General features: G+C 50.1%; 1 protein-coding gene and 1 non-coding gene across 8 annotated transcripts in view; both read right to left on the bottom strand.

Moving 5' to 3' along the window:
• PI4KB (phosphatidylinositol 4-kinase beta) overlaps positions 1-22282 on the bottom strand; it is a 32034-nt gene extending 9752 nt beyond the window's left edge. For 2 of the 7 annotated variants that reach the window (XM_008264038.4, XM_008264040.4), the window contains exons 1-6: positions 22120-22265; positions 13151-14087; positions 8343-8387; positions 5727-5954; positions 3446-3673; positions 644-753 (exon numbers count right to left, since the gene is read on the bottom strand). In XM_008264038.4, coding sequence (XP_008262260.2) covers positions 644-753; positions 3446-3673; positions 5727-5954; positions 8343-8387; positions 13151-14059 — 1520 coding nt within the window. In that variant the 5' untranslated portion in view covers positions 14060-14087; positions 22120-22265. 7 annotated transcript variants of the gene reach the window in all.
• LOC127493885 (U1 spliceosomal RNA) lies at positions 1687-1849 on the bottom strand. Its single transcript, XR_007924422.2, has one exon. It is a non-coding gene; the product is annotated as a U1 spliceosomal RNA (small nuclear RNA).
• Positions 22283-23982: the final 1700 nt, after the last annotated feature.

Below are 23982 nucleotides of genomic sequence, written 5' to 3'. Positions count from 1 at the left end.
TCCTGGCTCCTCTGCATTTCCAAGTCAACACCCTGCTAATGCGGCTGGAAGGCAGCAGGTGACAGACAGCCCGAGTACTTGGGCCCCTGCTACCATACACAGGAGACCTGGATGAACTCCGGACTCCGGCTTTGGCCTGACCTGGCTCTGGTTGTCACGAGCATTTGGGCAGTAAATCAGCAGACGGAAGCTATTTCTCCATCCTTCTCTGTTGCTCTGCCTTTCAAATAAATAAATAAAATTTTTTTAAGAAATGCAGATTAGCAGGCCCTACCCATTCCTCTACCAAGATTGATTCATAATGAGATGTGAGCCTGGAATCTGCATTTTTGAGGTCTCCTGCCTCCTCTTTGATTCCAACACATATTACTTTGAGATTCCACTTCAAGAAACACTGAATTCCTTCCTCTAATGCTTTTATTCATCTGAGCCCTTTTAAACTTTATTTTCCTTCTGTGGTAGACCAAGTAACTTCTCAATCTGCATCTTCACTGACTCAAATTTGGAGACAAGGACAAGGACAGAGTAAGGAGAGAAAAGGGAAAGACACAGCCTACAACCGATGGTTAAGACAGGGAGAAAGGGGACAAAGAGACAGGCAGTGCCTGAAAGACGGATGCAAGATGTGGGGATCTGGCCATACCGGATGTCCCCTGCTGCAATGAACACAGGCTCCTTGCTCTCCTGGCTGGTGATGCTGTCCACAGAGAACTGGGAGATGTTGTCACAGCTGTTGGTGTGCACTTCAGGGAGCTGGGAAGAGCAGGGAGTGCTGGTCAGAAGCGCTTGGCTTGCCTTCCCCATGGCATATTCTCCTCTCCCTTGGATTCAAACAGACTTGGATTCAAACAGCCTCCCCTGGGCGTTGTGGTGCAGCAGGGTAAGCCAACTGCAACGCCTCCATTCCACACCAGAGTGCCGGGTCAAGTCCTTACTACCCAGCTTCCAACCTGGCTTCCTGTAATGTGCCTGGGAAGCAGCAGTACTTGAGTTCCTGCCGTTCATATGGGAGACCCAGATGGAGTTCCTGCCTTCTGGCTTCCGCCTGGTCTGGCCTCAGCTGTGATGGCCATCTGGGGAGTGAACCAGTGGATAGAAGTGCTGGCTCTCTCTCTCTCTCCCCTTATCACTATGCCTTGCAAATAAATAAATAACTCTTAAAATAAAATTTAAAAAAGCCTCAAAAAACAAAAAAGCTGCCCCTGGTTACAAGCCTTCCCAACTACTTGGATCCCAAAGTGCCTGGTATTCACATAGACCCCATGGCACTATTTCTCAGGGTGTGGCTTTATCTGCATCAGAATTACCTAGGGGTGTTTGATAAAATGAAGATTCCCAGGTCCCACCACCAGTGAGAGTTAGAAGGAATGGGAATGAACTCTGAAGTCTAAATTGTCAGTAAGTTCTCAGACCACTACAGACACCTGAATTTTCAGGCTCATACTGACAACTCCGTGCTTCGCTGGCATTCAGAGCATTCTCCAAGACTAGACTCCTCTGGTCATTTCTCCACTCTTCTCTCCCCATTTCCAACTATGAAATATTTTAGCAGACCCCAAAGCCCATATTAAGTTCCTTCTCTCCTTCCTGTCTTGCTGTGAATGAGACCATTTCATTTTGCCTTCATACCATTTGTCACCTCATGCACACTACCTTGGGTAGGTTTTTTTTTTTTTTTTTTTTTTTTAGGGGAGAGCATGAACGCAGTCCCCACTACCACAAACTCTGCAGTCGAGTTTCCCACATTTGGGGAAATCGCAGGGGTCAGTGCAGCCGCAGTGCAATGGAAGAGCCTCGCCCTGGGAGAATCACCTGCCTGATCATGGTGTCTCCCCTGCCAGGTAAGTATCTTTTTTCTTTCTCTTTAAATGTCTGTGTCTAATCATTGGACTGTAAGCTCAAAGACAGAGATTTTGCCTTTTTTTTTTTTTTAAAGACATTTATTTATTTATTTGAAAGGCAAAGCGAGAGAGAGAGAGACAGAGAGATTCTCCATCTGCTGGTTCACTCTGCAGATGGCCTTAATGGCTGGGGCTGGGCCAGATGGAAGCTAGGAGCCAGGCACTTTATCTGGGTCTCTGAATGAGTAGGGCCCAAGCACCTGGATCACCTTCTGCTGCCTTTCCAGGAGCATTAGCAGAGAGCTGGATTGGAAGTGAAGCAACCGGGACTAGAACGGGCACTCATATGGGATGCTGGTGCCATAGGCAGTGGCTTAACCTGCTGTGCCACAACACTGCCCTGAGATTCTGCCTTTTCACCAAGTAAAATCTGGTTGTGTTAATGACCTTCCATAAAGTCTTGTTCTGGGGGCCAGCACTGTGGTGTAGTGGGTTAACCTACAGTGCTGCCACCTCACATGAGCACTAGTTCACGTCCTGGCTGCTCCACTTCTGATCCAGCTCCCTGCTAATGCCCCTGAGAAAGCAGTGGAAGATGCCCAAGTACTTGGGCCTTTGTTACCCATGTGGGAGACCTGGAAGAAGCTACTGGTCCTGGCTCCTGGCTCCTGCCTGGCCCAGCCCTGGCTGTTGTAATCATTTGGGGAGTGAACCAGTAGATGCAGGATCTCTCTCTGCCTCTCCCTCTCTCTGTAGCATGCCTTTTGAATAAGTAAATAAATAAATCTTAAGAAAATCTTGCTCTGGCCCCCATAACCTCAGAATGAAGTTCAAGTTTCACCCTGGCCCGTGCCAGCATCTGCAGCCTCTTCCTTCACCACTTCTCGCTTCACATTCACATATCACAGCCTCACAGTTTCTTTCAGCGTTTATAATGGGCCTACCTCTTGTCTTCAAGTCTTTGGATAATTTCTATACATTTCAGGTTCCAGCAAGAGATCAGATCCTCCACGAAATTTTTCATGACACCTGCCCCAGGTGTGTAATAGGCACTACCCCCACCCTTTGGTGCTCCCACATCGCTGACTTCCTCTCCACAACCTGGATCACACCCTACCACAGCTACCTACTTCCCAGTCTTACTCTCTTTCCTATCGGAGCACAACCTCCTAGCAGGCTGGGGCCTCGCCTTCACAAGCACACAGCACTCAAGTTGGCATAGAAAGTCCTCAATAATTATTTCCTGAATGACTTATCATTCCCAGCTACTGTAAGACAACTGTGTATAGCAGGTATTCAATAAAAATCTTCATTACATTTCGCTCATTCCTCTGGACCCAGAAGTTCCTCCTTACACTTCACCTAAATTCCTTCTGCAGAAGAACAAGCTCCACCGGAGTCTATTCCGCAACCGCGCTGCCCCGAGCTTTCCCCTCTCCTCCCCTGCTTACCGACCCGGCTCATTTTGCACTCGCTGCCCCCTGCTGGGGGTGTGTGTGACCTCGCCTCCCCCTGCTGGGGTGTGTGACCTTGCCTCACGGTTACTGAAAGCTCCTGGGGAATGGGTGCTGTGCTCCACTATCACCTCTTCGGGGCTCCCTCACCTCCACTTGCAGCTCGCCTATGTCGTCCACTGACCAAGCCTCGTCATCGTTGTCATAGTTGGGCACAGTGCTGAAGCTGCCCGCCCGCTGCTCGTGGGTGATACCACACTCGGGCAGGTTCTCCACAGACCGAGTGCTCCGAATTCGGTTCTCTGGGATGCGGGCAGGAACACTGGTGGTGTCAAAGTTTTCACATTCGAGGACTTCCACATAGATCAGGTAAGGAGCCTGAGGGGAAAAGTGAGGACAGTGCTTGCGAAGCTGGAACCACCATTAACCCCAAAATCTCAACTCTTAACACAGTTCCTCCTGATGCCCACTCCAAGTTCCAACCCTCATCCACAGGTTCCCTGATGTCGTCCATAAACATATCTAGGGAAGGAGGAAGTTGTCCTGTGATCACCTACATAAAGAATTTGGGTGGAACCAAGCATTGTGGAATAGCAGGTAAAGGTACTATCTGCGACTCCAGCATCCCATGTGGGTGCCGGTTCAAGTCCTGGCTGCTCCACTTCCAATCCAGCTCCCTTGTGACGTGCCTGGGAAAGCAGTAGAAGGTGTCCCAAGTGCTTAGGCCCCTGCCACTGAAGTGGGAGAACTGAATGAAGCTCCTGCCTCCTGGCTTGGGCTTGACTGAGTGCTGGCCATGACAGCCATTTAGGGAGTGAACCAGCAAATGGAAGATCCCTCTCTATCTCTGTCTTTCTCTCTCTCTGTAACTCTGCCTTTCAAATAAAATACTTTTTTTTTCATTTTTTAAAGAATTTGGGTAATAGAATACACAAATTTTTTTTTTTTTTAAGATTTATTTATTTGAAAGTCAGAGGAGAGGCAGAGAGAGAGAGAGAGGTCTCCCATCCACTGGTTCACTCCCTAATTGGCCACAATGGCCAGAGCTGAGTACACAAATCTTTAAAATGTTTCAGCTGATGGCTGGTGCTGGGGTATAGTGGGTTAAGCTGCCACCTACAATGCTGGCATCCCATATGGGTGCCAGTTCAATTCCGGGCTGCTCCACTTTTAAAAAAAAATAGATTTATTTATTTGAAAGGCAGAGTTACAGAGAGGCAGAGGCGGGGGGGGGGGGGGAGTGTGGAAGAGAGAGAGAGAGAGGTCTTCCATCATCCGCAGGTTCATTCCCCAACTGGCTGCAATGGCTGGAGCTGCACTGATCTGAAGCCAGGAGCCAGGAGTTTCTTCCAGACCTCCCATGTGGGTGCAGGGGCCCAAGGACTTGGGCTATCCTCTACTGTTTTCCCAGGCCATAGCAGAGAGCTGGATGGGAAGTGGAGCAGCTGGGAATCCAACTGGTGCCCACACAGGATGCCGGCACTGTAGGCGGCAGCTTTACTGGCTATGCCAGAGTGTCAGCCCCTGCTCCACTTCTGATCCAGCTCCCTGCAAATGTGCCTGGGAAAGCAGTAGAAGACAGACTGGTGCTGGGGCCCCTGCACCCGCATGGGAAACCTGGAAGAAGCTCCTGGCTTCAGCCCGGCCCAGCCTTGGTCATTATGGCCATTTGGGGAGTAAACCAGAATATGGAAGATCTTTCTCCGGCCCCCTCTCTCTCTGTAACTGCCTTTCAAATAAAATAAATAAATCTTAAAAAAAAAAAAAAGTTTCAGTTGAGCTTTAAAATGTACAGAAGATGCACTTTAGCAAAACTATTCCAGTCTATCAATTACAGCCTGTAAGAGAGGCCTGGAAGCTTCTGTGGGCTAGTCCTAAAGACACAATTCAGGGAGCTGCTTCTGCAGACAGAAAGACTGGAACAAAACCTGGCACTGACCCAGCAAGGATTCTAACCTTCGGTACTTCCTCTGGAAGAAAACTCTGCACCATGCATCCTCATTCCAACTAGCAGACAAATTCAGCTAATTTTCTCCAGCATGAGTTGGACATCCTCCTCTCCTTCTTTCTGCCCACTCTGATCAGGGATGGTCTTAGAAACAAAGTATTCATTTACCCTCACGGTTGCCAGGCCTGAGAAGCCTAAAAGGTAGAGCAGGGCTGGAGAAGAGCTACCACAGTGACTTTAAGGAGAGGGTGGAGAGCAATTCTCTTAAGCCACTGCAGGAGGCATGCTCAAGAGATTAGAGAAAACAGTCCAAGAAGGGGACAGAAGAGGACGGCTCTCAGAAATACAATAGCACTGAGGTAGAGCCAGAGGAACCCTGAAGGGATGGTGGATGTGTCGCACGCTGGGCGTATACATAAACCCTCAAGAGTCATTCGAACACAAAGCAGGACAGGGGCAGGGTTTGGGCTGCGGCCCACCTACCTTGTCCTTGGAGTTGAGGACAACAGCCTGTGTGTGGGGCACGCGGACCACGTGGTGGTCAAAGCCAGCAGTCGGCAGCCAGACTCGAGCAGGGAGCTTATGGTTGAGCAGGGAGAGTTCTGAGATTAGCCGCTGTGTTTTCTGCTCTTTGGTGGGGAGTGTGGCCAGTCGCTTGCCAATTGCCATCAGGGATTTAATGAATTCTCTCTCAGGAGCCAGTCGGACCGGCTGTAGAAGGTTGGAGTGAAACAAGAGATGGTGAAAAAACCACAGACAAAAGTGACCCACCTACTCAATCACTCCTAGCCAGGTAGGCCAGGGACCCTAGGGCCAGAGAACTCCAGAAGGAGCTGCCTTTTGCCCTAGTGGGTGATTCCGCCCTAGCCTCTCGGCTTGAATTATAATAGTCAGCACATTCCTCATCTACAGGCTATTTCTCCAAGGTGAGGGGCTCTAAGTCCAGATCACTGGAATGTGCCACTCTGCTCTTGGACTTGAGATCCTCAAGGACTGCCCCAAGGATTCAGAATGGGCAGCGGGACGACTTCCGGAGAAGTCAGCCAGGGCCCCAGAGAAGAGCTGCTTACAGCTGAAGTGCTTCACCCATCTCAAGAACAGGGCCATCCCTCTTCCCGTCTGGATCCTCAGGCTGGATTTCTGCCAGGGCCCACAAGCTAGGGAAGGGAGCTCCAAGTCAGTATTTCCCTTTCAAGGAAGGAGGATGCTATTCATCCAACAACTTCGCTTGCTTCCATGGCATCCCCTGGCCCACCCCACAATCTCGTTCCGAGGATCCATGCACATGCAGAGGATGAGCAGAGGAGGCACCAATGAGGGAACAAACAACAGGGAAAGAGAAAGTAGGTGGAAGAAGGGAGCTGTGTCAGTGCGTGGAGGAAGCAGTGGCTCCTTCTAGTCCTTGCTGACGGCCCTGAGGCCTCTCTTGCAGTGGCTCCCCTCAGGTCCTCTTCTCCCGTGCTCAGCGACCAGGCTCCCCATCTTAGTTCCCTGCTCTGGGTTTGGCTCCTCACCCTGGGCGCCTCAGTCACCCCCAAGAAGGGCACATTAGTCTGGGGCGTAAAGCTGGACTGGGGGCAGACAGACAAGAAGGGCTCTTTTCCTAGTCTAAGTCCTACTGTAAGGGACATTTTATCAAGATAGCTGCCAGCTCTCCACCCACCCTCCCCTCAGCTCCGTAAGAACAGCACCTCCTCCTCTTATAGAAATAATGTTTCACTCACCAGGCTTTCCTCTCCCTTTCTGTATGTGTCATGCTTAGTTTCCTGACTGGAAATTCCTACCTTCAATCTCTCACATTGCGAAAAAAAAAAAAAAAAAAAAAGCTTCTTTTTGAAACCTAGGCAGTACCAGCTATGCCTCTGCATGCGCAGCAGAGCCAGGATTCAAAGAAACAGCTCATCTCTCGGCCTCCATCCCACAGGGGGCTGGCTCAGAGCAGCACACAACGAACGAAACAGGGTATCTGTTTGAGTCACCAGGGCTTTAGGGGGCAGGGTGGAAAAGAGGTAAAGAAAAGGAAGACAGCATGGTTGGGCTGTTATGGTCCCTGGAAATATCCTGGGGACCCAGCAGAGAAAGAAAAGAAGAAGAAATTTGAAGACTCATTGCTTTTTCATCCTGATTCCCTGACCCATCCATTCAAGTGGCAAATAGTGCTGTCCCAAGGGCCCTAGGCGCAACCAATTCATCGTCATCTCAGACTAGAAAAGGCTGAATTCCACCCTTGATCTTAGCCAAAAGGCCGAATGCCTTTCCATCCTCGAAGCAGTATTTGGACCCCTCAGTTATACGGACATGTGGGAAATGTGACCCCAGGCCTTGAGAGAGAGGCTCTGCCACATGGGAGGAGACAGGAATCATGATTGAAATGGGGATCAGCACAGAACACAGAAAACTGATTGAATAGACAAATCAAAAATCAAAAGTAAAAAAGTCATCCAAACTCCCAGAGGGTCCAGCATTTCCTCTCACGTCTTTGCCCAGTAACAAGGTCTGAGACCCTGGGGGACCACAGGGTCAGGGGTTAGTCCAGAGGGAACAAGAAAGGAGAATGGGGATTAAGGGACATCCTGGGCAGGGAGCTGGGGAAAAAGCGAGAACTCAGACCTGGAAGAAACGCGGTTGAAGTTAAAAAAGACATCAGTTGTGGGAAGGTAACACTTTCCTTAAGGCTTTCGGACTCAGCTCACCCAGCACAGGGCCTAGCATCTCGAAGTCTCTGAGTGAATGTTTGATGGTCTGATAGCATGAGCCATGGGGAAAGGATTCTGGGTGGCAGAAACAGGACCCTGGGGGCTTCTGCCATGCAGTTTTGGACTATAATCCAGGAGTAGATTCTACCTCTTTCCCAGCTGTTTGCTCCCGAGACCAGAAGCTGGGGGCAGCGTGGCACTGCAGCCCGGCTGTCTCAACCTGGGTACAGGGCGTGGGCAGCAAAGGTCAGGGTGATGCCTGGGAGGAAGAAGCTGATCTCCCTGGAAGAAAAGGGGCCTTTTAACTCTAACCTTGGCCTGGGGGCTCAGAAGGCCTGGGGACGGAGAGGAAATGCGGCCATGGGGGGAGCCTGCCACCCAGCCCCAGCCTGGCCCCACTTACGGAACTGAATGAATTATCAATACTCTCGGTGCTGGAGGAGAGCGCCTGGGAAAGGGCCGGAGGACGAGGGGGAGAGGAGGGGGCAGGGAGGAAGGAGGAGAGAGACAAAGGCAGAGAATTTAGCTCCAACGTGGATCATAACTGCTTCTCTTTGTAGCTCTACCTTCTGGTGTTAATGAAAGAAAGTCAATCCAGAAATGCCAACTTGTCCAGATTCTTGACACTTGTTGGGGAGGTAGGAGGGCCAGCTCAGGCTTCGAGGTTCAGAAGGATTTCAGGGACAAGGCAGCCTTTGCTTTTCATTTTATTCCATTCTACTCTCTCCTAAATGAATTTTCATTCTAGGACAAAAGCCTAAAGCTAGGACCCTAGGGTGGTAACTCTACACTGCCAAGTGTCCCTGCTATTTCCCTTCATCTACCTACTTGCGTGTTCCCCGTGAAACCCTTCTCCGGGGGGAGCACCACAGAGGGACTGGATTAATAAGCAGCATGGCCCCCATACTGGCACCCTCATGTTCCTCCAGCTTCTTGGAACCTCAGGGAGGAAGAAGAGCTAAACTTCCAGTGCCAAGTATATTCAGCCTCATTATCCCGACCTTGAACCTGCATGACGGAGTCTATGAACTTGAAACCTCTGGGCTGGGGTGCTGGTGGGAGTCAAGAGTACACTGATGATTTCACTCTGAGCAAACTTCCTTAGGCTTCTTATCAGGCTATTTCATATGACACTCAATGTATTACAATTTTTTGACATCAGCTGGGAAGTTAGGTTTTGGCTAAATTCCACGGACAAAGCTGACAAGCAGGGTAGCAGCTGTCCTACCCCTAGCCCATGGGATTTATCTAAACATCACCCTATTCCTTACTGGTGTCCCTGAGCAAGAGGGAAAAGAGGTGGTACTCAAACTCTCATTCAGCAGCTCTGCAGCAGAGCTCATGCCCAGGGCTCCTCCTGGGTTCTGTCCAAGGGTAGCGGGCAGCCCGCGTGCACACATCTGCAGGAGGGGAAGGGCCTGGACTCGAGGCAAAGTCCCGAGAGCTCCTGGGCGGGGGAGGGCAGTGGTCACCGAGCTGCTTCTGCGGAATCAGCACTGCAGGCATCTGCTTCACTCGGTGCCACAATTTAAGTTCTAGCCTAGCTTCAGGTCCTAGCGTCAGGTCTTTGCTCGAAGAACCTAGGGAGAAGGCACCCTGAAGAAGAAGCCACCCTGGGATACATTCTCCTACAAGAACAACTCTTCCACTTCAGAGAGAAGTAGGAAGGAAAGCGAAGACAGCAAGCCCACAAATTAGTGGCTCAATTTCTACACATGAGCTGGTTAAGGAAGTGACAGCCGGCAGGATACTGGATCCATGAGCAGCACTCCAGCTGCTTCTCTCACAGACAGGTCCTGTTGGACGCATTTACAGCCTTGGGGGAAGGGAGGTGTATCATGACCTGCTCCTCTCCTCCTACTCCCTGGGCTTGACTCACTCACACTGAGTCAGCTCCAGGGAGTAAAGCTGAGGCCAAAAAGCTGACATCACACAGTATCAGGCCGCAAAGCCCACTGGGGATTCCAGGGTGACATACAGCAGATTTCTCTGCACAAAGGTTGCAGTTCTGAAAAGACAAAGCTGATCTTCTAGGAGTGTCATTACAAGGGGCGGGAGTGGTATATAAATCACTCCCTGCTCCCTCACCCTCACCCTATGCCAAAATATGTACCATTTGGTCACAAGTGGAAGAGAAACCATACTGACAAAAACTGCTTTAAAGGGGGTTGGCTGTGGAGTGGGGAGGAATGGTGGCAGATGGGAGAAATCAGTATCAGACCCCTCTATTGTGGGGGAAGAGTGCAAAGGATTCCTCCTGAAAAGGAAACGGAACCGGAACCTTCGTGAGGTTTGGGCACACAAACTCTGTAGGGTGACCCCAGGCAAGAGGAGAGCAACACAAATAGCCCCTGGGCCTCTTCTGGAGCTCCTCTATGGGTGGCAGGAGCAGAGAATTAAGCTCAGAACCTAAAAGGAAAGGAAGAGATTGGGAGCAGAGCGTCCAGGCCCACCCAGACATTCTCATATAGTGCCTCTGCTGGGCCCCAGGAACCTGTGTGCATTGCTTTAATAATGCTCGTACTTCCTGCTCACGGGCGCGAAACAACTCTTCAGGAGAGTCACAAGCTAAACGGCTCCCTAGACACTGGGGTTTCCGTGTCTTTCAGTTCCTAGAGGGAAAGACGGCATTTTGTCTTCATTCCTCCACTGCCTCTCCAAAAGGGCTTTGCACATTGTGCAAGATCAGTATTTGTCGAGTGAATGAAGGCTGCAGGATAAGGGAAAGTGAGTGAGGACAAGAAGGAAAACCAAGTGTCTTGGTATTTGGGACACAGGCTTTCCTAGATGTACCCTCAAAACGCCAAAGGGGATGTGAGAGACCCTTGGGCTGCAGACTCCAATGCTTAGAAATCTAGTGCTGTGCATATATGTATTTATGTTTCTCTCTTTCTCTCTCTGTTTCCTGAGAAGCCAGAGTGGGTTCAGGTATCTCATTTTGGGAGCATCAGATAACCTAGGAATGCCTGAGGCCATGGTATCTTCTTCCTTTCCAGGATCTAGTGACTCAAGATAAGGAGTTCAGCTGGATAGAACCTCCCCTAGAGGGCTTTGAGCACTTACAGAATACAGTGTCCTCCAAAATCTCATGTGGGAGCAGAAGTCAGATGCACGGGGCCAGGGACCAATACAGAGTAAGAAAAGCCCCGAGGCCTCAGCTTTTCTGGTCCTAGGATGAGGACTACAAAATGCACAGGGAAAAGCCAAGCCTGATAAGAGGCACCAAGGAATTCACTTCTAGCTGTGCACACTCATACTGCTATAGGCTTGCCCCAAGATGAGGTAGCTCTCAAACCTTTCTTATCTCAGATCCAGCAGAATCTGGATCATTCTTCCTCTGCAACAACCTCCCTTCATGACCCTGGGCTCTGCTGCCAAGTTCAAAAAGAAAATGGGGGCCGGCACTGTGGCTTAGTGGGTAAAGCTGTAGCCTACAGTGCTGGCAACCCATATGGGTGCCAGTTTGAGACCCAGCTGCTCCACTTCTGATCCAGCTCTCTGCTATGGCCTGGGAAAGAAGCAGAAGATGACCCAAGCCCTTGGGCCCCTGGCTTCGAATTGGCACAGCTCCAGCCATTGTGGCCATCTGGGGAGTGAACCAACGGATGGAAGACCTCTCTCTCTCTCTCTGCCTCTCTGTGGCTCTGCCTTTCAAATAAATAAATAAATCTTAAACAAACAAACAAAAAAAACAAAAAGAAAATGAAAATGGTCTGTCCCAGTTCTGAGAAAAGCTTGGGCTTTTCCAGAGGACGGATGTGGAAGCTTAGATGGCCACGGCTGGGCTGTTCTTCCCCAGTGACTTCTGCCGGCTGGGGACCCAGGGTAGCAGATGCCTCAGCACCACCCAGGCAGGAATGATTTCCAGCACCGGCTGTGGGTCTGGGCCCTGGGCTCAAACTCACCACTAGCTGAGAGCCACGGGCAAATCACCTGGCCTCTCTAAGCCTCCTTTTCCTCACTGATAAAATAATACCTGTCTCTTATGTTTGTTGTGAGGATTAAATGTAAAGTACTTGGTACAATGCCTGGCACATAATAAGTGCTCAATAACATGTTGGTGCCTTTAGCTTTCTCATTATTAAGTTATCAGAATGAAGTACAAAGATTCCAGAGAGGGCAGGCTCTGTAGTCTCCCCTTGTCACTCTGATCTCTCTCTCCTTAAAAGATGTACCATTGTATCAAAACAGTGGGTGGGCTATGTGCCCTACAAAGGCAGATGCCAGCACCATGGCTATACACATTCTCTAGCAGTGCAAATTCCTTTTTTTCCTCCCTTTTTTTTTCGTAGGCTGGGCTGGCAGCCAGGATGGGAGGCTGGCCAATGGTGAGTCAGAGGGAAGGACTGGGGCACTATTGTCTGGATGGGACACCAGGTCACCGAACTTGGTTGTCCACTAGGCAGCTTTCCCTGCTGTCTGTCCAGATGTGGAATGGAAGGTGGGTATAACCTAGTGATATGGTCATCTCCCCCACGCTCTGCGTTCCACATGGGCTATTCTCAACCACTGTTGTAGCTTTCTCTTCTTCCCAGTTTTCAGGTCCTTGATCTACTCTAGGCACTAGATTTCACTATACACCAAGATGGCTTCTCTCTGTCCTTTGTGTGTCTCCCACATGAACTGGAAAGATTACCAGCAAGGCACATCTCCCCGCAAAGGCAAAGCAGGCAGGAGGGCGTTCTGAAGATACCTCTTACCCTGTTTAAGCAAAAGGCAGGATCTTCAGGGAGTGGGGGAGAGGGATTATGAAGAGGAGTGGCCAGGAGGACGAAGCTGATATTCTATTTAACGTCTTGTTCCCCCAGCACACACGAGACCATAGCCCCTTTTCCTTCCCCCACGGCTGCTGCTCTGAGAGAATCTGGCAGCTATCCCAGGTCTCAAGCCAAGGTTCTCAGTAAGTGGTTAATGGAACGGCAGTGCAGTTTAACAAAAACAACTTTGGACACAGGGGTATCAGCCTTGCCATTGGCTATATGACCCACGGCAAGTCACTTTATCTCTTTGGGTCTCTGAGTCCTTCCTCCGTAAAATGACGCAGTTGGAATACGTGGATTCTACAGGTGTTTTTCCATTCTTACATTCCGTGCCTTTATCAGTGAAATGAGACAGAGGGAGGTACAGAAAGGACACAGTAACCCTATGTATGACATCCTGGCTCCATGCAGCCCTTGCCGCCTTCCTCTCTGGCCCTCCCCAGGTTTTTACCTCATCCTCATTCTCCACTTTAGGATTGCTGGCTGTTCGCTTCAGGTTGTTGCTGAGACTTATGCTGGCGGTGGCATCTGACTTAGAGCGCTGGTGAGTCCTTTTGGAGGGAGACAGTCCTGTGTCAGGGGCTGGGCTCAAGGAGGGCAGCTCCCTCTTTCGGTGAGCTGGCTTCAGCTCATCTGAGAGGATCAGCTTCCGTAGCTTGGTCCCACGAGAGTGTCGTTGAGTGGAAATGTGCATGTCTGAAGAGTAGGCCCCAAGCAACAGGGCACACTGCAGGGAAAAGTTAATGCTCTGCCGGCATCGGTGGACTATGTAGGGCTTAATGGCATCACCCACGTCCTCATCCATGTGGATGTACATGTTAAGCAACTGGGGCAGATAGAAGTCCACATCCTCATTGCGAAAGCAGAAGAGCCGGTTGCCGATGTAGGCTTGCACTCCAGGCTCCTTGGAGTTATACAGGTATGAAATGGCCATGGAGATGTCAAACAGTTTTGACTCAAACAGCCTCAGCAGCCAAGACTGTTTGGCTGAGTTGTTCTGCCGCCGCCTTCTTGCTCCTTTGGCTGTGCCCGAGGCCACAGTGGCCCCCATCTCATCTTCCTCCTCCCTGATCTGAGCAGGTGGATCATCTAGGCAACGGATCTCACTGTCCACACCATCCCCATTGACCAACTCCAGCGGGGTGCCTCTGCCAGAGACGGCCACGCCTCCATGCAAAAGCTTGACTTTCTCCAGCACCTCCTGGCAGGCCTTCTGGGCCACCTCAGGGTCAATCACTGATAGTTCCCCGACCCCCTCCGTGATGACGCTTAGCAAGGAGCCCCCGTTACTTCCTGGCGGGCCAGGAGTAGGCTCAGAAGTCGGCTTCAGGGGGGCAGGCTCCACTACCGTGTCTCCCATGGCCACAGCCAGACTTCAAGCTTCCAAGCTACAGGAGGAAGGAAGGAGAAGGAGATACATACACACACTGGTTAGTGGTGCCATCCTCAAGTCTTCCCTTCGCCATGAAACCTTCCCAGGCACTTCCTCTTTTTGTCTTCCTGGACTCCTTTCAAAATCAGGTGAAAAATCTCCTCCCAGGATGCTTTCCCTCACTACTTCCACTTGTGATCACTGCATTACTCTTCATTCCTTCTGCACTTACTCAGCGTCGCCTCTGTTCCTAGCCTGTATTTGCCAAATGTTACTTTATGTGTGTTATATTTATATAGATTTATAAATTCTTCAGCTAGACGGGGGAGCAATCTGGGTCTCATTCCTTTGTCCCTAACTATTCAAATATTTTTCTATCCCCTTGTTCTTCCTGTGCCTCCATTTAAATGCCTGCCATAAACTTTTCTTTCCCCTTTAAACTGTTATTTCCTTATCCATATAACACTCCACACGTAGGTCCTACACACCTCACCTTTATAGAGTATTAAGTTTTGATGCATTTTTCTAGTTACAGATACTTTTTTACCTTCTCTTTTAGACTCAAAGCTCCCAGGACATAAGGGCTTCATTCAGAGGAAGTCAGCTTTGAGACAATTGTCATCAACCCTGCTGAAGCTGTGTCACTTCTCTGCTTCTCTGACTTCATGATAGCATATGAAGTACAGAGGAAAGAGCCCTGCACTTCGAGGCAAATAGCCTTGGGTTCAAAATCCTCACTCTGCTTTTATGAGATGTACAAACCTATGCAAGCCACGTTATCTTCTGGGTTTCAGTCTCCTCAACTATAAACTTGGGGTAGAGGGACCTTACATCTCATTGCTGCTGTGTGGAATATATAACTTCACTTGTGAGAAAGGATTTAGTGGAATCCCCGGCACACAGCAGTACTCAATAAATGCTAGTTAATTTGTAATCACCTGAAAGGCTAGTAAACAGTGTTTGTGTACACTTGTGTGAACATGCACACACATATTTATACAGGAAGTGAATTTGTGTTACCTTCATTTGAGAATCTCCTGGACACTTATGACAGTGCTCTCACCCTAACACTACTTTCCCCACTATCTCTCTCTCTCTCTCTCACTCACACACACACACACACACACACACACACAACTAGAGGGGCTCTGAGAAGGCAAAAGGAATCAGATTGAGATTCATGGTCTAGAACTTCTAAAGAACAGGGAGGAGTGGGAATTACACAACTAAGAACCCCTCTCTGGGGACACTCTTGGAAGGAGACTCAATGAGAACACTGCTGACAAAAGCCGCTGCCCTCTAAGAGTGATACTTCAGAGCCTTACCAAATCCAGACTGGGAGAATCAGCAAAAAACAGGAAGAAATTCCACGAGACCAACCTGACTCTAGAATCCGGCTATAGCCAACAACAGACTCAGAGGCGTCTCCACCAAAAAAGCAAACAGGTTGAGTCTAGGACACACTCAAGAACTGGAATGCAGGTAATTTCCAAACATGAGTGACATCCTTTGGCCCTGGTGACCCTGGATACATATATTTTGGGTAAGTGGAAGAAAGAGGCTCAACATACACAGTCTCTCTTGTCACTCTGGGAAGCCCGTTTTCTACTGCTACCCTCCTGGGCCTCTTTCTGCATCTCTGAAATAAAATGGTAAGTGTCAAGGTTGCTTTCATTTGCCTCATATCATATGGTCCAGTTCCCTGCCTCCCTACAGTCACAACTAAAGTTTTGCAGGAAGACGGAAAGGAAACCTTTCAGTTCTCAGAGATCATTTTTAGAAAAGAAAAAGACTACTTTTGTTTATCTTTCTTCCATCTCTGTCAAGCAAGAAATTCATGTCTGAATTTAATGTCCCTGATCCAGTCTGAGCTGGGTACCAGCAAGAAGGTGGCAACGCTTTCACCATTGCGCTCTTCCAAAATTAGGCAGCGCCTCCTGAGCAGTAAAGCCAGCATGGTTGCCTATATGTCTTGATTCACAACTATGGCTTGCCCAGGAATAAGGAAGAAACTGTAGTCATTCCCTGCCATACCTTATAGCGAGCTCTCAACAGAGGGTCACTGTAATTCAGTTGGGACCGCTACCTTTTAGATTAGGTTGCACATCAGCCTCAAGAATCCAATACGAGCAATTCTTTTTCTCAGTCTCTCTACACTTGGTACATCCTTCCCTTTGTCTGTACTCCAGAGATTTCCAAGTCACCAAAAGCTCCTAAAAGCCCACTTCTCAAAGCTTTTAAACAGAATGAAGTGCGGACATTCTCCCACGTACATCTTGAACCTGACTAGGAAATTCAGTAGAGTCCTGCCCCAGTGAATTACAACTGGGGTTGTTACTGGTACACCAGGAGTGGAGGCGAGGAAACCATCGTCTCATTTATCCCACAGGCAAAAGAAGGAAAACTATCAAGGCTCAGCTAAGAATCCCATATCACAGTATTCAGAGGGCTTCCCCAACAAACAGACTCCCTCATCTGGCAGTCTTTACTCCCCAGGAAACCAGATGTCTAGAGTTGCAGGAAAACCAGGCACCCTTTCCAAATAAAATAAGAATAAAAATAAGTAGATCTGCCACTAGAAACCAACAAACTGAACCTGGGCCCCGCTCCTGTCGCTCAGGGACTTCCTCCATCCAAAGCAAGCAATGGGGAGAAGAAGGAGATGTGGGAAGCATAGGCTAGACTGTTTTAGCAATTTAGACAGTAAGATACAGGAAAGGGATTCTCCAAAACTTAATCCCAGAATGGTCCTCCACATCAATTCATTTTCAAATGCAAAGAAAATAGACCTTTGATAGCCAGGGTTCTAAATAAAGTCAAAGAACTAGAGAGCCAAAGAGAAGGCAAACGTTCTGTACTGACCACCCTTTCCCAGGTAAGTCAGAGACTAAGAAAAAGGTGAGAGAAGAAATTCCAAGCCTTTACTATCAAATGATTCCTATGGCCCTCCAGGACATTCAGACAACTCCGGCTCCACACTGGGATCCCAAACTCTGCTTCTAGATAGACTGGGAGGGAAATGGAAGAGGCCTCCCCTGCCCCAGCCTAGCAGCTGGCTCCTAGGAAAAGGGGACTGAGAATAGAGGGAGTGTTGACCAGGATCTGGGTGAAGTGGGGAATGAGCCTGAGTGTCTGAGGTTGTAACAGGTTGGGGTGGGGCAGAGCAATGGCTGGGAAGTTCAGAGAGGGCGGGCACACACACACACACACACAGTATTCTGTGTGACTGAGCAGTTAGGTGCTTGTCTGAAGAGCAATCTGCAGGGAGGGGATGCTACCACTTAGCCTGGCTTCCCACGTCTCAGCACCCAAAGGTTCTCGGTGAACAACTTTCCATCGATGTCCATTTAAAGACTTCCTAGGCTGATCTCTCCTAGGACAAGATGGTAAAGGATCCCAAATCAATCCCCTCACCCAGTTAGTCACCATTCCCTTCTTCAAATCATTTTCCATGGCCAAATGAATATGATTGGTTCAGGGCAATCTTGATTTTTTTTTTTTTTTGACAGGCAGAGTGGACAGTGAGAGAGAGAGACAGAGAGAAAGGTCTTCCTTTGCCGTTGGTTCACCCTCCAATGGCCGCCGCTGCAGCCGGCGCACCGCGCTGATCCGATGGCAGGAGCCAGGATCCAGGTGCTTTTCCTGGTCTCCCATGGGGTGCAGGGCCCAAGCACCTGGGCCATCCTCCACTGCACTCCCTGGCCATAGCAGAGAGCTGGCCTGGAAGAGGGGCAACCGGGACAGAATCCGGCGCCCTGACCAGGACTAGAACCCGGTGTGCCGGCGCCGCAAGGTGGAGGATTAGCCTATTGAGCCACGGCGCCGGCCCGCAATCTTGATGTTTTTACATGTTCCTGTATTCTCACAGAATGGCCTTTAAGATATCATCTGATAAAGCGTTCTGCCTCCAAGCAGGCAGACAAGTTCAATTTTCTCCTCCTTTTAACGAACCCTTTGAGACAGATCATGAGAGGTGAGGAAAAAAAGGGGAGGGGGCCAAAATCGTCATTCTATAAGGGAGTATTTAGAGGAGACTGTCTAAAGTTAATGGAAAAGAGAGGTTCAAATACATTATTTAAAGTTACACAGATAACAAGCAGAAAAATTAAAAATGGTATAACTACATAAATAAGAGGTATAAATCCCTTAAAGCTATACATCCTCTTTTGTAACAAATAATAATTCAAGAAAGAGAAGGGTGGTGTGGCACAGGGGGTTACGCTGCCACTTGTGATGTGGGCATCCTGTACCTGAGTGCTGGTTTGGGTGCTAGCTACTCTGATTCCAACCCAGCTTCCTGCGAGTGCACCAAGGAAGGCAAAAGATGATGGTCCAAACACTTGGCCCCTGACACCACGTGGGAGACCAGGATAGAGCCCCTAGCTCTTAGCTTCAGCCTGACCCAGTACGGACTTGTGGGCATTTGCGGAGCGAAACAGGGATTAGGGCCCTAGCCTGAAGTGCAGGCATCCCTTATGGGCGCCGGTTTGAGTCCTGGATGCTCCTCTTCCAATCCAGCTCTCTGCTATGGCCTGGGAAAGCAGTGGAAGATGGCCCAAGTCCTTGGGCCCCTGCAACCATGTGGGAGACTCAGAAGAAGCTCCTGGCTCCTGGCTTCAGATCGGTACAGCTCCAGCTGTTGTGGCCAATTGGGGAGTGAACCAGCAGATGGAAGACCTCTCTCTATGTCTCTACCTCTCTCTGTAACTCTTTCAAATAAATAAAATAAACCTTTAAAAAAAGATACATCTTTCTCTTTCTCCCTCTCTGCTTTTCAAATAACAATATAATCTTTAAAAAATTAATAGAGGCACAGACATTTTATCTAAAGCTATTTCCTCAGAGTTAATTTCTTCAATGATCTCAGAACACAAGAGGTTAACTCTGAGGGAGTATGAATAGGAAGGAATAGGAAGGGACTATTGGTTTTCATCATAAACTTTTTCAGTAGCATTGAAATTATTTTTAAGTATTGTGTACTTATTTAATAATATTAATTTTTTATTTGAGAGGTAGAGAGTCAGAGAGAATGTGTGCAAGCTCCCTCCTTCCCTCCCCAAATCCCACAATGGGAGGGGTTGGGCTGGGGCCAAAGCCAGGAATCGGGAACTCAATCCAGGTCTCCCATGTGGGTGTAAGAATCCAATCACTTGAGCTATCTTTTCACTTCTTCCAAGGGTCCAAATTAGCAGGAATCTGGAGTTGGGCCAGGTGTGGGACTCAAGTACTTCTATGTGGGATGTGGGCATTTCAACCAGTAAGCTAAGAGCGCTCCCTGAATAGCAATTTTTAAACAGGGGACGCTTCTCATAACGGACTGCATATCACCCCCAGGTACTGCTTCTGCTGCTGAGGTCCTCATTTTTTAAGGTCTAACTCAATTTTCTTTTTCTTGAGAGAGAGACAGAGAGGGAGAGAGTGAAAGAAAAAGAGGGAGAGAAAGATCTTCCACCTGCTCGTTCATTTCCCAGATGGCTGCAACAGCCAGTTCTGGGCCAGGCTGGAGCCAGACCAGGAACTCCATCCTGGTCTCTCACATGAGTGGCAGGGGCTCAGATACTTGGACCATCATCTGCTGCTGCCTCCCAGCTGCAGTAGCAAGGAGCTGGATTGCAAGTAGTAGCTGGGACTTGAACTGGCACTCTGATATGGGATGCTGGTGTTAAGGCCTTAAGTAACAATGCCAGCCTCCCAAACTTTTCTTTAAGGAGGTCTCAATCTATCCCTTCCCTTTGACCTCAATAGTAAAGGTCATTCCTGAGTACTTGCAGAAGCTCAGGGCCGAGCAGTCAGGCTGGCTCACATATCACAAGGCCCAAGAGAGAGTTGGCATCAGGGGAGAGGGCATTCCCAAGCTACCAGGGGGCGGGCAGGGAGAACAGTGGTCTCATGGTAGTTAAGTCAATATTGAATCAAGCTGAGGACTCTATGCATAGGGCCATAAAGCTGGTATAAGCAGATTCCAGCCTGACAGCCCAAGCCAGCTCTGGGAGCCCCTGAAGAGACAGACAGATAGCAAAGAAAGGAACCTGTATGTTCACCTCTCTCTGCGCTGTTCCTCCCTGCTGCAAATCCCAAATATACCTGGACTAGGCCCTCTCTTGTCCCATGCCAATTACTGAAAGGTTCCTCCCAAACTTCTACCCCAAATCAGTCTGCTGCTTTGCTTGGTGTTCAGCAAACATGTTCTCATGCAGTGTGGGACCCAGGGAAACTAGGAGAAATATGATTTCTGGTTGGGGGTGCTTACAAGGAGCGAGCTTCTCCTAAAAAGGGAGATTATGAAACTGCATTCTGACTAATGATGAGGGAGACAGAGGACTAGCAGGACAGGATGGCATAACTACTTCCAAACAGGCCTGCAGGTAGAGAACGAATGGAACTTCCGAAGAAAGAGACGTGGTATACAAGGCAGCAACTGGTTTCCCAAGTTGCAGCTCACTCCAGATTCCCTCTGCAGCCATCTTCCTTATAGGACTTTCCCACAAACCCACTTTCCACTCAATCTGGTCATGGATCAGGCATGGGAGGAACAGCAGGGGTGGTCAGCAACTTGACCACCCAGGAAAATGAGCAAGGCAGATGGAGGAGGCAGGGCTCCACCTTGCCTCGCAAAGTGACAGACCCACAGCTCAAACCACACAGATCCAACAGAAAGGTCAAGGTGAAGAAAAACTCCTAGGACAACTCCATCACTAAGAATAAAGACCTATTGGTCCAGGAACCGGAATGTTTTGTAAACAATTCAATCAAGTCTAATTTTACCCCCAACCCACGTCCTGCTATTAGCCTATAAACTGCACTGATGCCTTCCGAGTGGGCCATTTTCCTAACAAGACCCCTCCAGAGGTCTGCTGAGGCAGTCACATGCCGGAGCCAAGTCCGATGCTGAACGAACGAGCTCTTTCCATTGTCTCATGCTCCTTTCCCCAGTTACCTCCCAAACCCACCATGGGCCTGAGCTCTTATGAAATCAACCAAAACTATGCCAGCAAACCACAGACAGTAAATTGATTCCTCTTGGATCAAAAAGACACTCTTCTCTGTGAGCCCCAAAGTCAATAAGCCCAACTAAATTTCCCCCGACCTCATTCAGTTTCCATGCGGGCCTGTTCATCCCTCCCAGTCGCTGCCCCTGAGTAATCTGATAGGGCCTTCTTCACAACTTCCTCCGACTTCTAGAAACACCCTCCTGTCCAGAAAAGCCCGAGACAGCTGACACTCCCCTTCCTACCAACGCATTTTCTTAGCTCAAGGTTTAGCTGATCCTGAAATAAGTGCTGTGTGGAGACGATGTGACCGAAACCCCAAAAAAGAACCACAGGGAAAACAACCAAGTGTCACAGGATCGGTAAAATCCTTGCAACTCGAGGGAAGTGTCAAAGTTGGAAATCCTGAATGGGAGCGAGCACTGTCAGATCTCCTCTCTCCTAAAAGGACCAACTTCCAGGGGGTTGGGGGCGAGGAGGGGGAAGCGGAGCCCCCAAGGGATGAAGGCCTGCGATCCCTCCAGACAGAGGAAGCCAGGAGCTGGGGGGTGGGGGTGGCGGTGAGGTAATGGAATCAGAAGCAGAGGAAGACAGGGATCCAATCCTTATCTCAGGGAAACGGGAATCCAGCCGTGAGCTTGCACGGGCCTCAGAGATGAGAGGCCAAACACGAAAAGGGGTAAAGGCGGAGTCTACGGGAAGGTTTGGGGCACAGCACAGCCAAGGAGCGACAGTCAAGGATGGACGTTATGGGAGACGTCTAATGTGGAAAAGATTCCTGAGTTAAAATGAAATAATTTGGGATGAAGGCAACAGGGGTAAGAGCGAGGGAGGGGGGAATCCCCGAGGCAGAGGGAGGAGCTAAACTCAAGAGGAAGCCAAAAAACAGAGGAGGACCCCAGGCCCGAGGGCAAGGGTGGAGAAGGAACTCGGGGTGCAGTTGCCACCAGGAGGGCAGTTTTGTGATCGAACCCAGGCTGAGGGAGGCTGTGCGGGACGTGGTTGGAGAGGGACCCTCCCAACAGGGCAAAGGTGACTCATGGGGGAGGGGTCACTCACCTCCGGGGGACCCCCGCGGAGGGGGTGCGGGCGGTCGGGGTCGGACTGCCGACACCGCCGCCTCAGCAGCAGCGGCCGCTCCCGGGTTCCATTGGCCGCCTGCGCTTCCCTGACAGCGGCCGCGGCGGCTGCACCAGGCCCCGGCTGCGGGGCTGCCCGCGGCGCCGCCTGAGGGGGCCTTCACGCGGCCTCAAGTTAGACCGTGCCACACACCTCCTCGTCCTCCCTCCGCACAACCAAGACCCCCCCCCCCCCAAAAAAAAAAAAGAAATTCCCAAGCAGGTCTTGACGTAAGAGTCTTCTCCCGAGTCCAAGCCCTTCTTCCTGGGATTTGCGGTCCTGCTCAGGACCCTACGGCTTCATAGTAATCTAAGGACTCCAGTGAGCTGCCCGAGACATGCCTGTTCAGAAATAGAAAAGGGGGCGTGGAAGTGCTATTTGGAAGCTAGGGAGAGAGGAGCGGGCGGAGGGAGGGGCTTACGGGTGGGAGGCGGAGCCAGCCTCTGGGAGGCGGGTCTAAGCGAGAAGGTCCTGCGAGACTAAGGAAGCCGAGAGGGAAGGAAATAAAATCTGCAGGATCAGTGGCAGAGTGGGCATTGGGCGTGGGTGGCCTCTCAGGAGAACTGCTGACACACTGCGTACTTCGATAAGTACAGTATCATGCAAATCACACGTAAATGAGCCTTCGGAGTTCGCCGCCGAGCTACCGTAATTGCAATTAGCAGCTTTTCCCCTCCCCTACCTCTTAGTAGATCAGGCCGTGGGCCGGACCCTGGGGACCCAGGAGGGAAACGAGAGGGCCGTGGGGAAAGACTGTGACCCTCACCACCCTTTTCCTACTCATCTTTTAAGAAGGAGGCCAAGATGACACCCCTTATGGCTTTGGGAATGGTGCTGTCCGCCGCGTCAGTCTGTCGCCGCTAGCTGCCTTCCAGGTCAGCCTCTGCCTGGGCGGCCTTTGACCCCCAGCATTCAGAGGCTGAGCCCTCCAGGGAGGGGCTGGACAGGGCCAGGTTGGGAGAGGTGAGTGAAATGACAAGAGATTAAGGGGTCTTAATTCCTCTTCCAAGTAAAACGCAACCATGTAAGACTAAATAAATAAATAAAAACAGGGCCTGCGAATGGGCCTCTGGTGTTGACTTTGTGCCTCTGTCCCTTTGCATTGTTGATTGAGAGCCCTCCTCTTCCTCAGAGCCTGTGTCCTAAAGCCTTTTCCTGGGGCTTTACTCAGGATTCAACACCCTACGTGTCGCTCCCCCTCTTCGTGGAGGAGCAACACAGGACCCTGCGCTGTTCTTTCGTCTGCTCGGCCCTCCCCGGGTTTGCTGCTGGTTCTTCCCGGGTTGGCTACTATCCCTTCCACCTCCGTGGAAGGGCAGTTCCCCCTGGCCACATTCCCCACTTCCGCAGGGGAGCGGCACACCGCCGGCCGGCTTTCTGGGGGGGCTGCACAGGTGCTCCTTCAGCTAGATGTTCCCCTTAGATGTTCCTGGTGCATGCCGTCTCTCTCCTCCTTTATAGTCCTCCTCCGCCAATCCTAACTCGGCTGCCCACACGCCGAGTACGCTGCTCTCCTCCAATCAGGAGCAAGTCCTACAGTTTATTAGCTGAACTGGAGGCAGCTGTGCGGAAGCTGTTTACTTCTCTCCCAGCGCCATATTGTGGGAGAGCAGATGCATAGAATAAGTCTTAATTCCAGTAACTCAGTCCAGTCCGGGCTGCTCCCCACACTACGTAAGGCTTGGCTTGCTATTCTATGTTTAGGCTAATTTTTTTGGATCTGGAATGCCAGCACCTTCTCTGCCACTTACAAGCTGTTTGATTTGGGACGACTGAGGTAACCTCTTTGGGCCTTAGTTTCCG

This window comes from Oryctolagus cuniculus, chromosome 7 (genome assembly GCF_964237555.1).
Source record: "Oryctolagus cuniculus chromosome 7, mOryCun1.1, whole genome shotgun sequence".
Classification (NCBI taxonomy): Eukaryota; Metazoa; Chordata; class Mammalia; order Lagomorpha; family Leporidae; genus Oryctolagus; species Oryctolagus cuniculus.
Note: the sequence above shows the minus strand (reverse complement) of the source record. Positions and strands in the feature narration are given on the sequence as shown.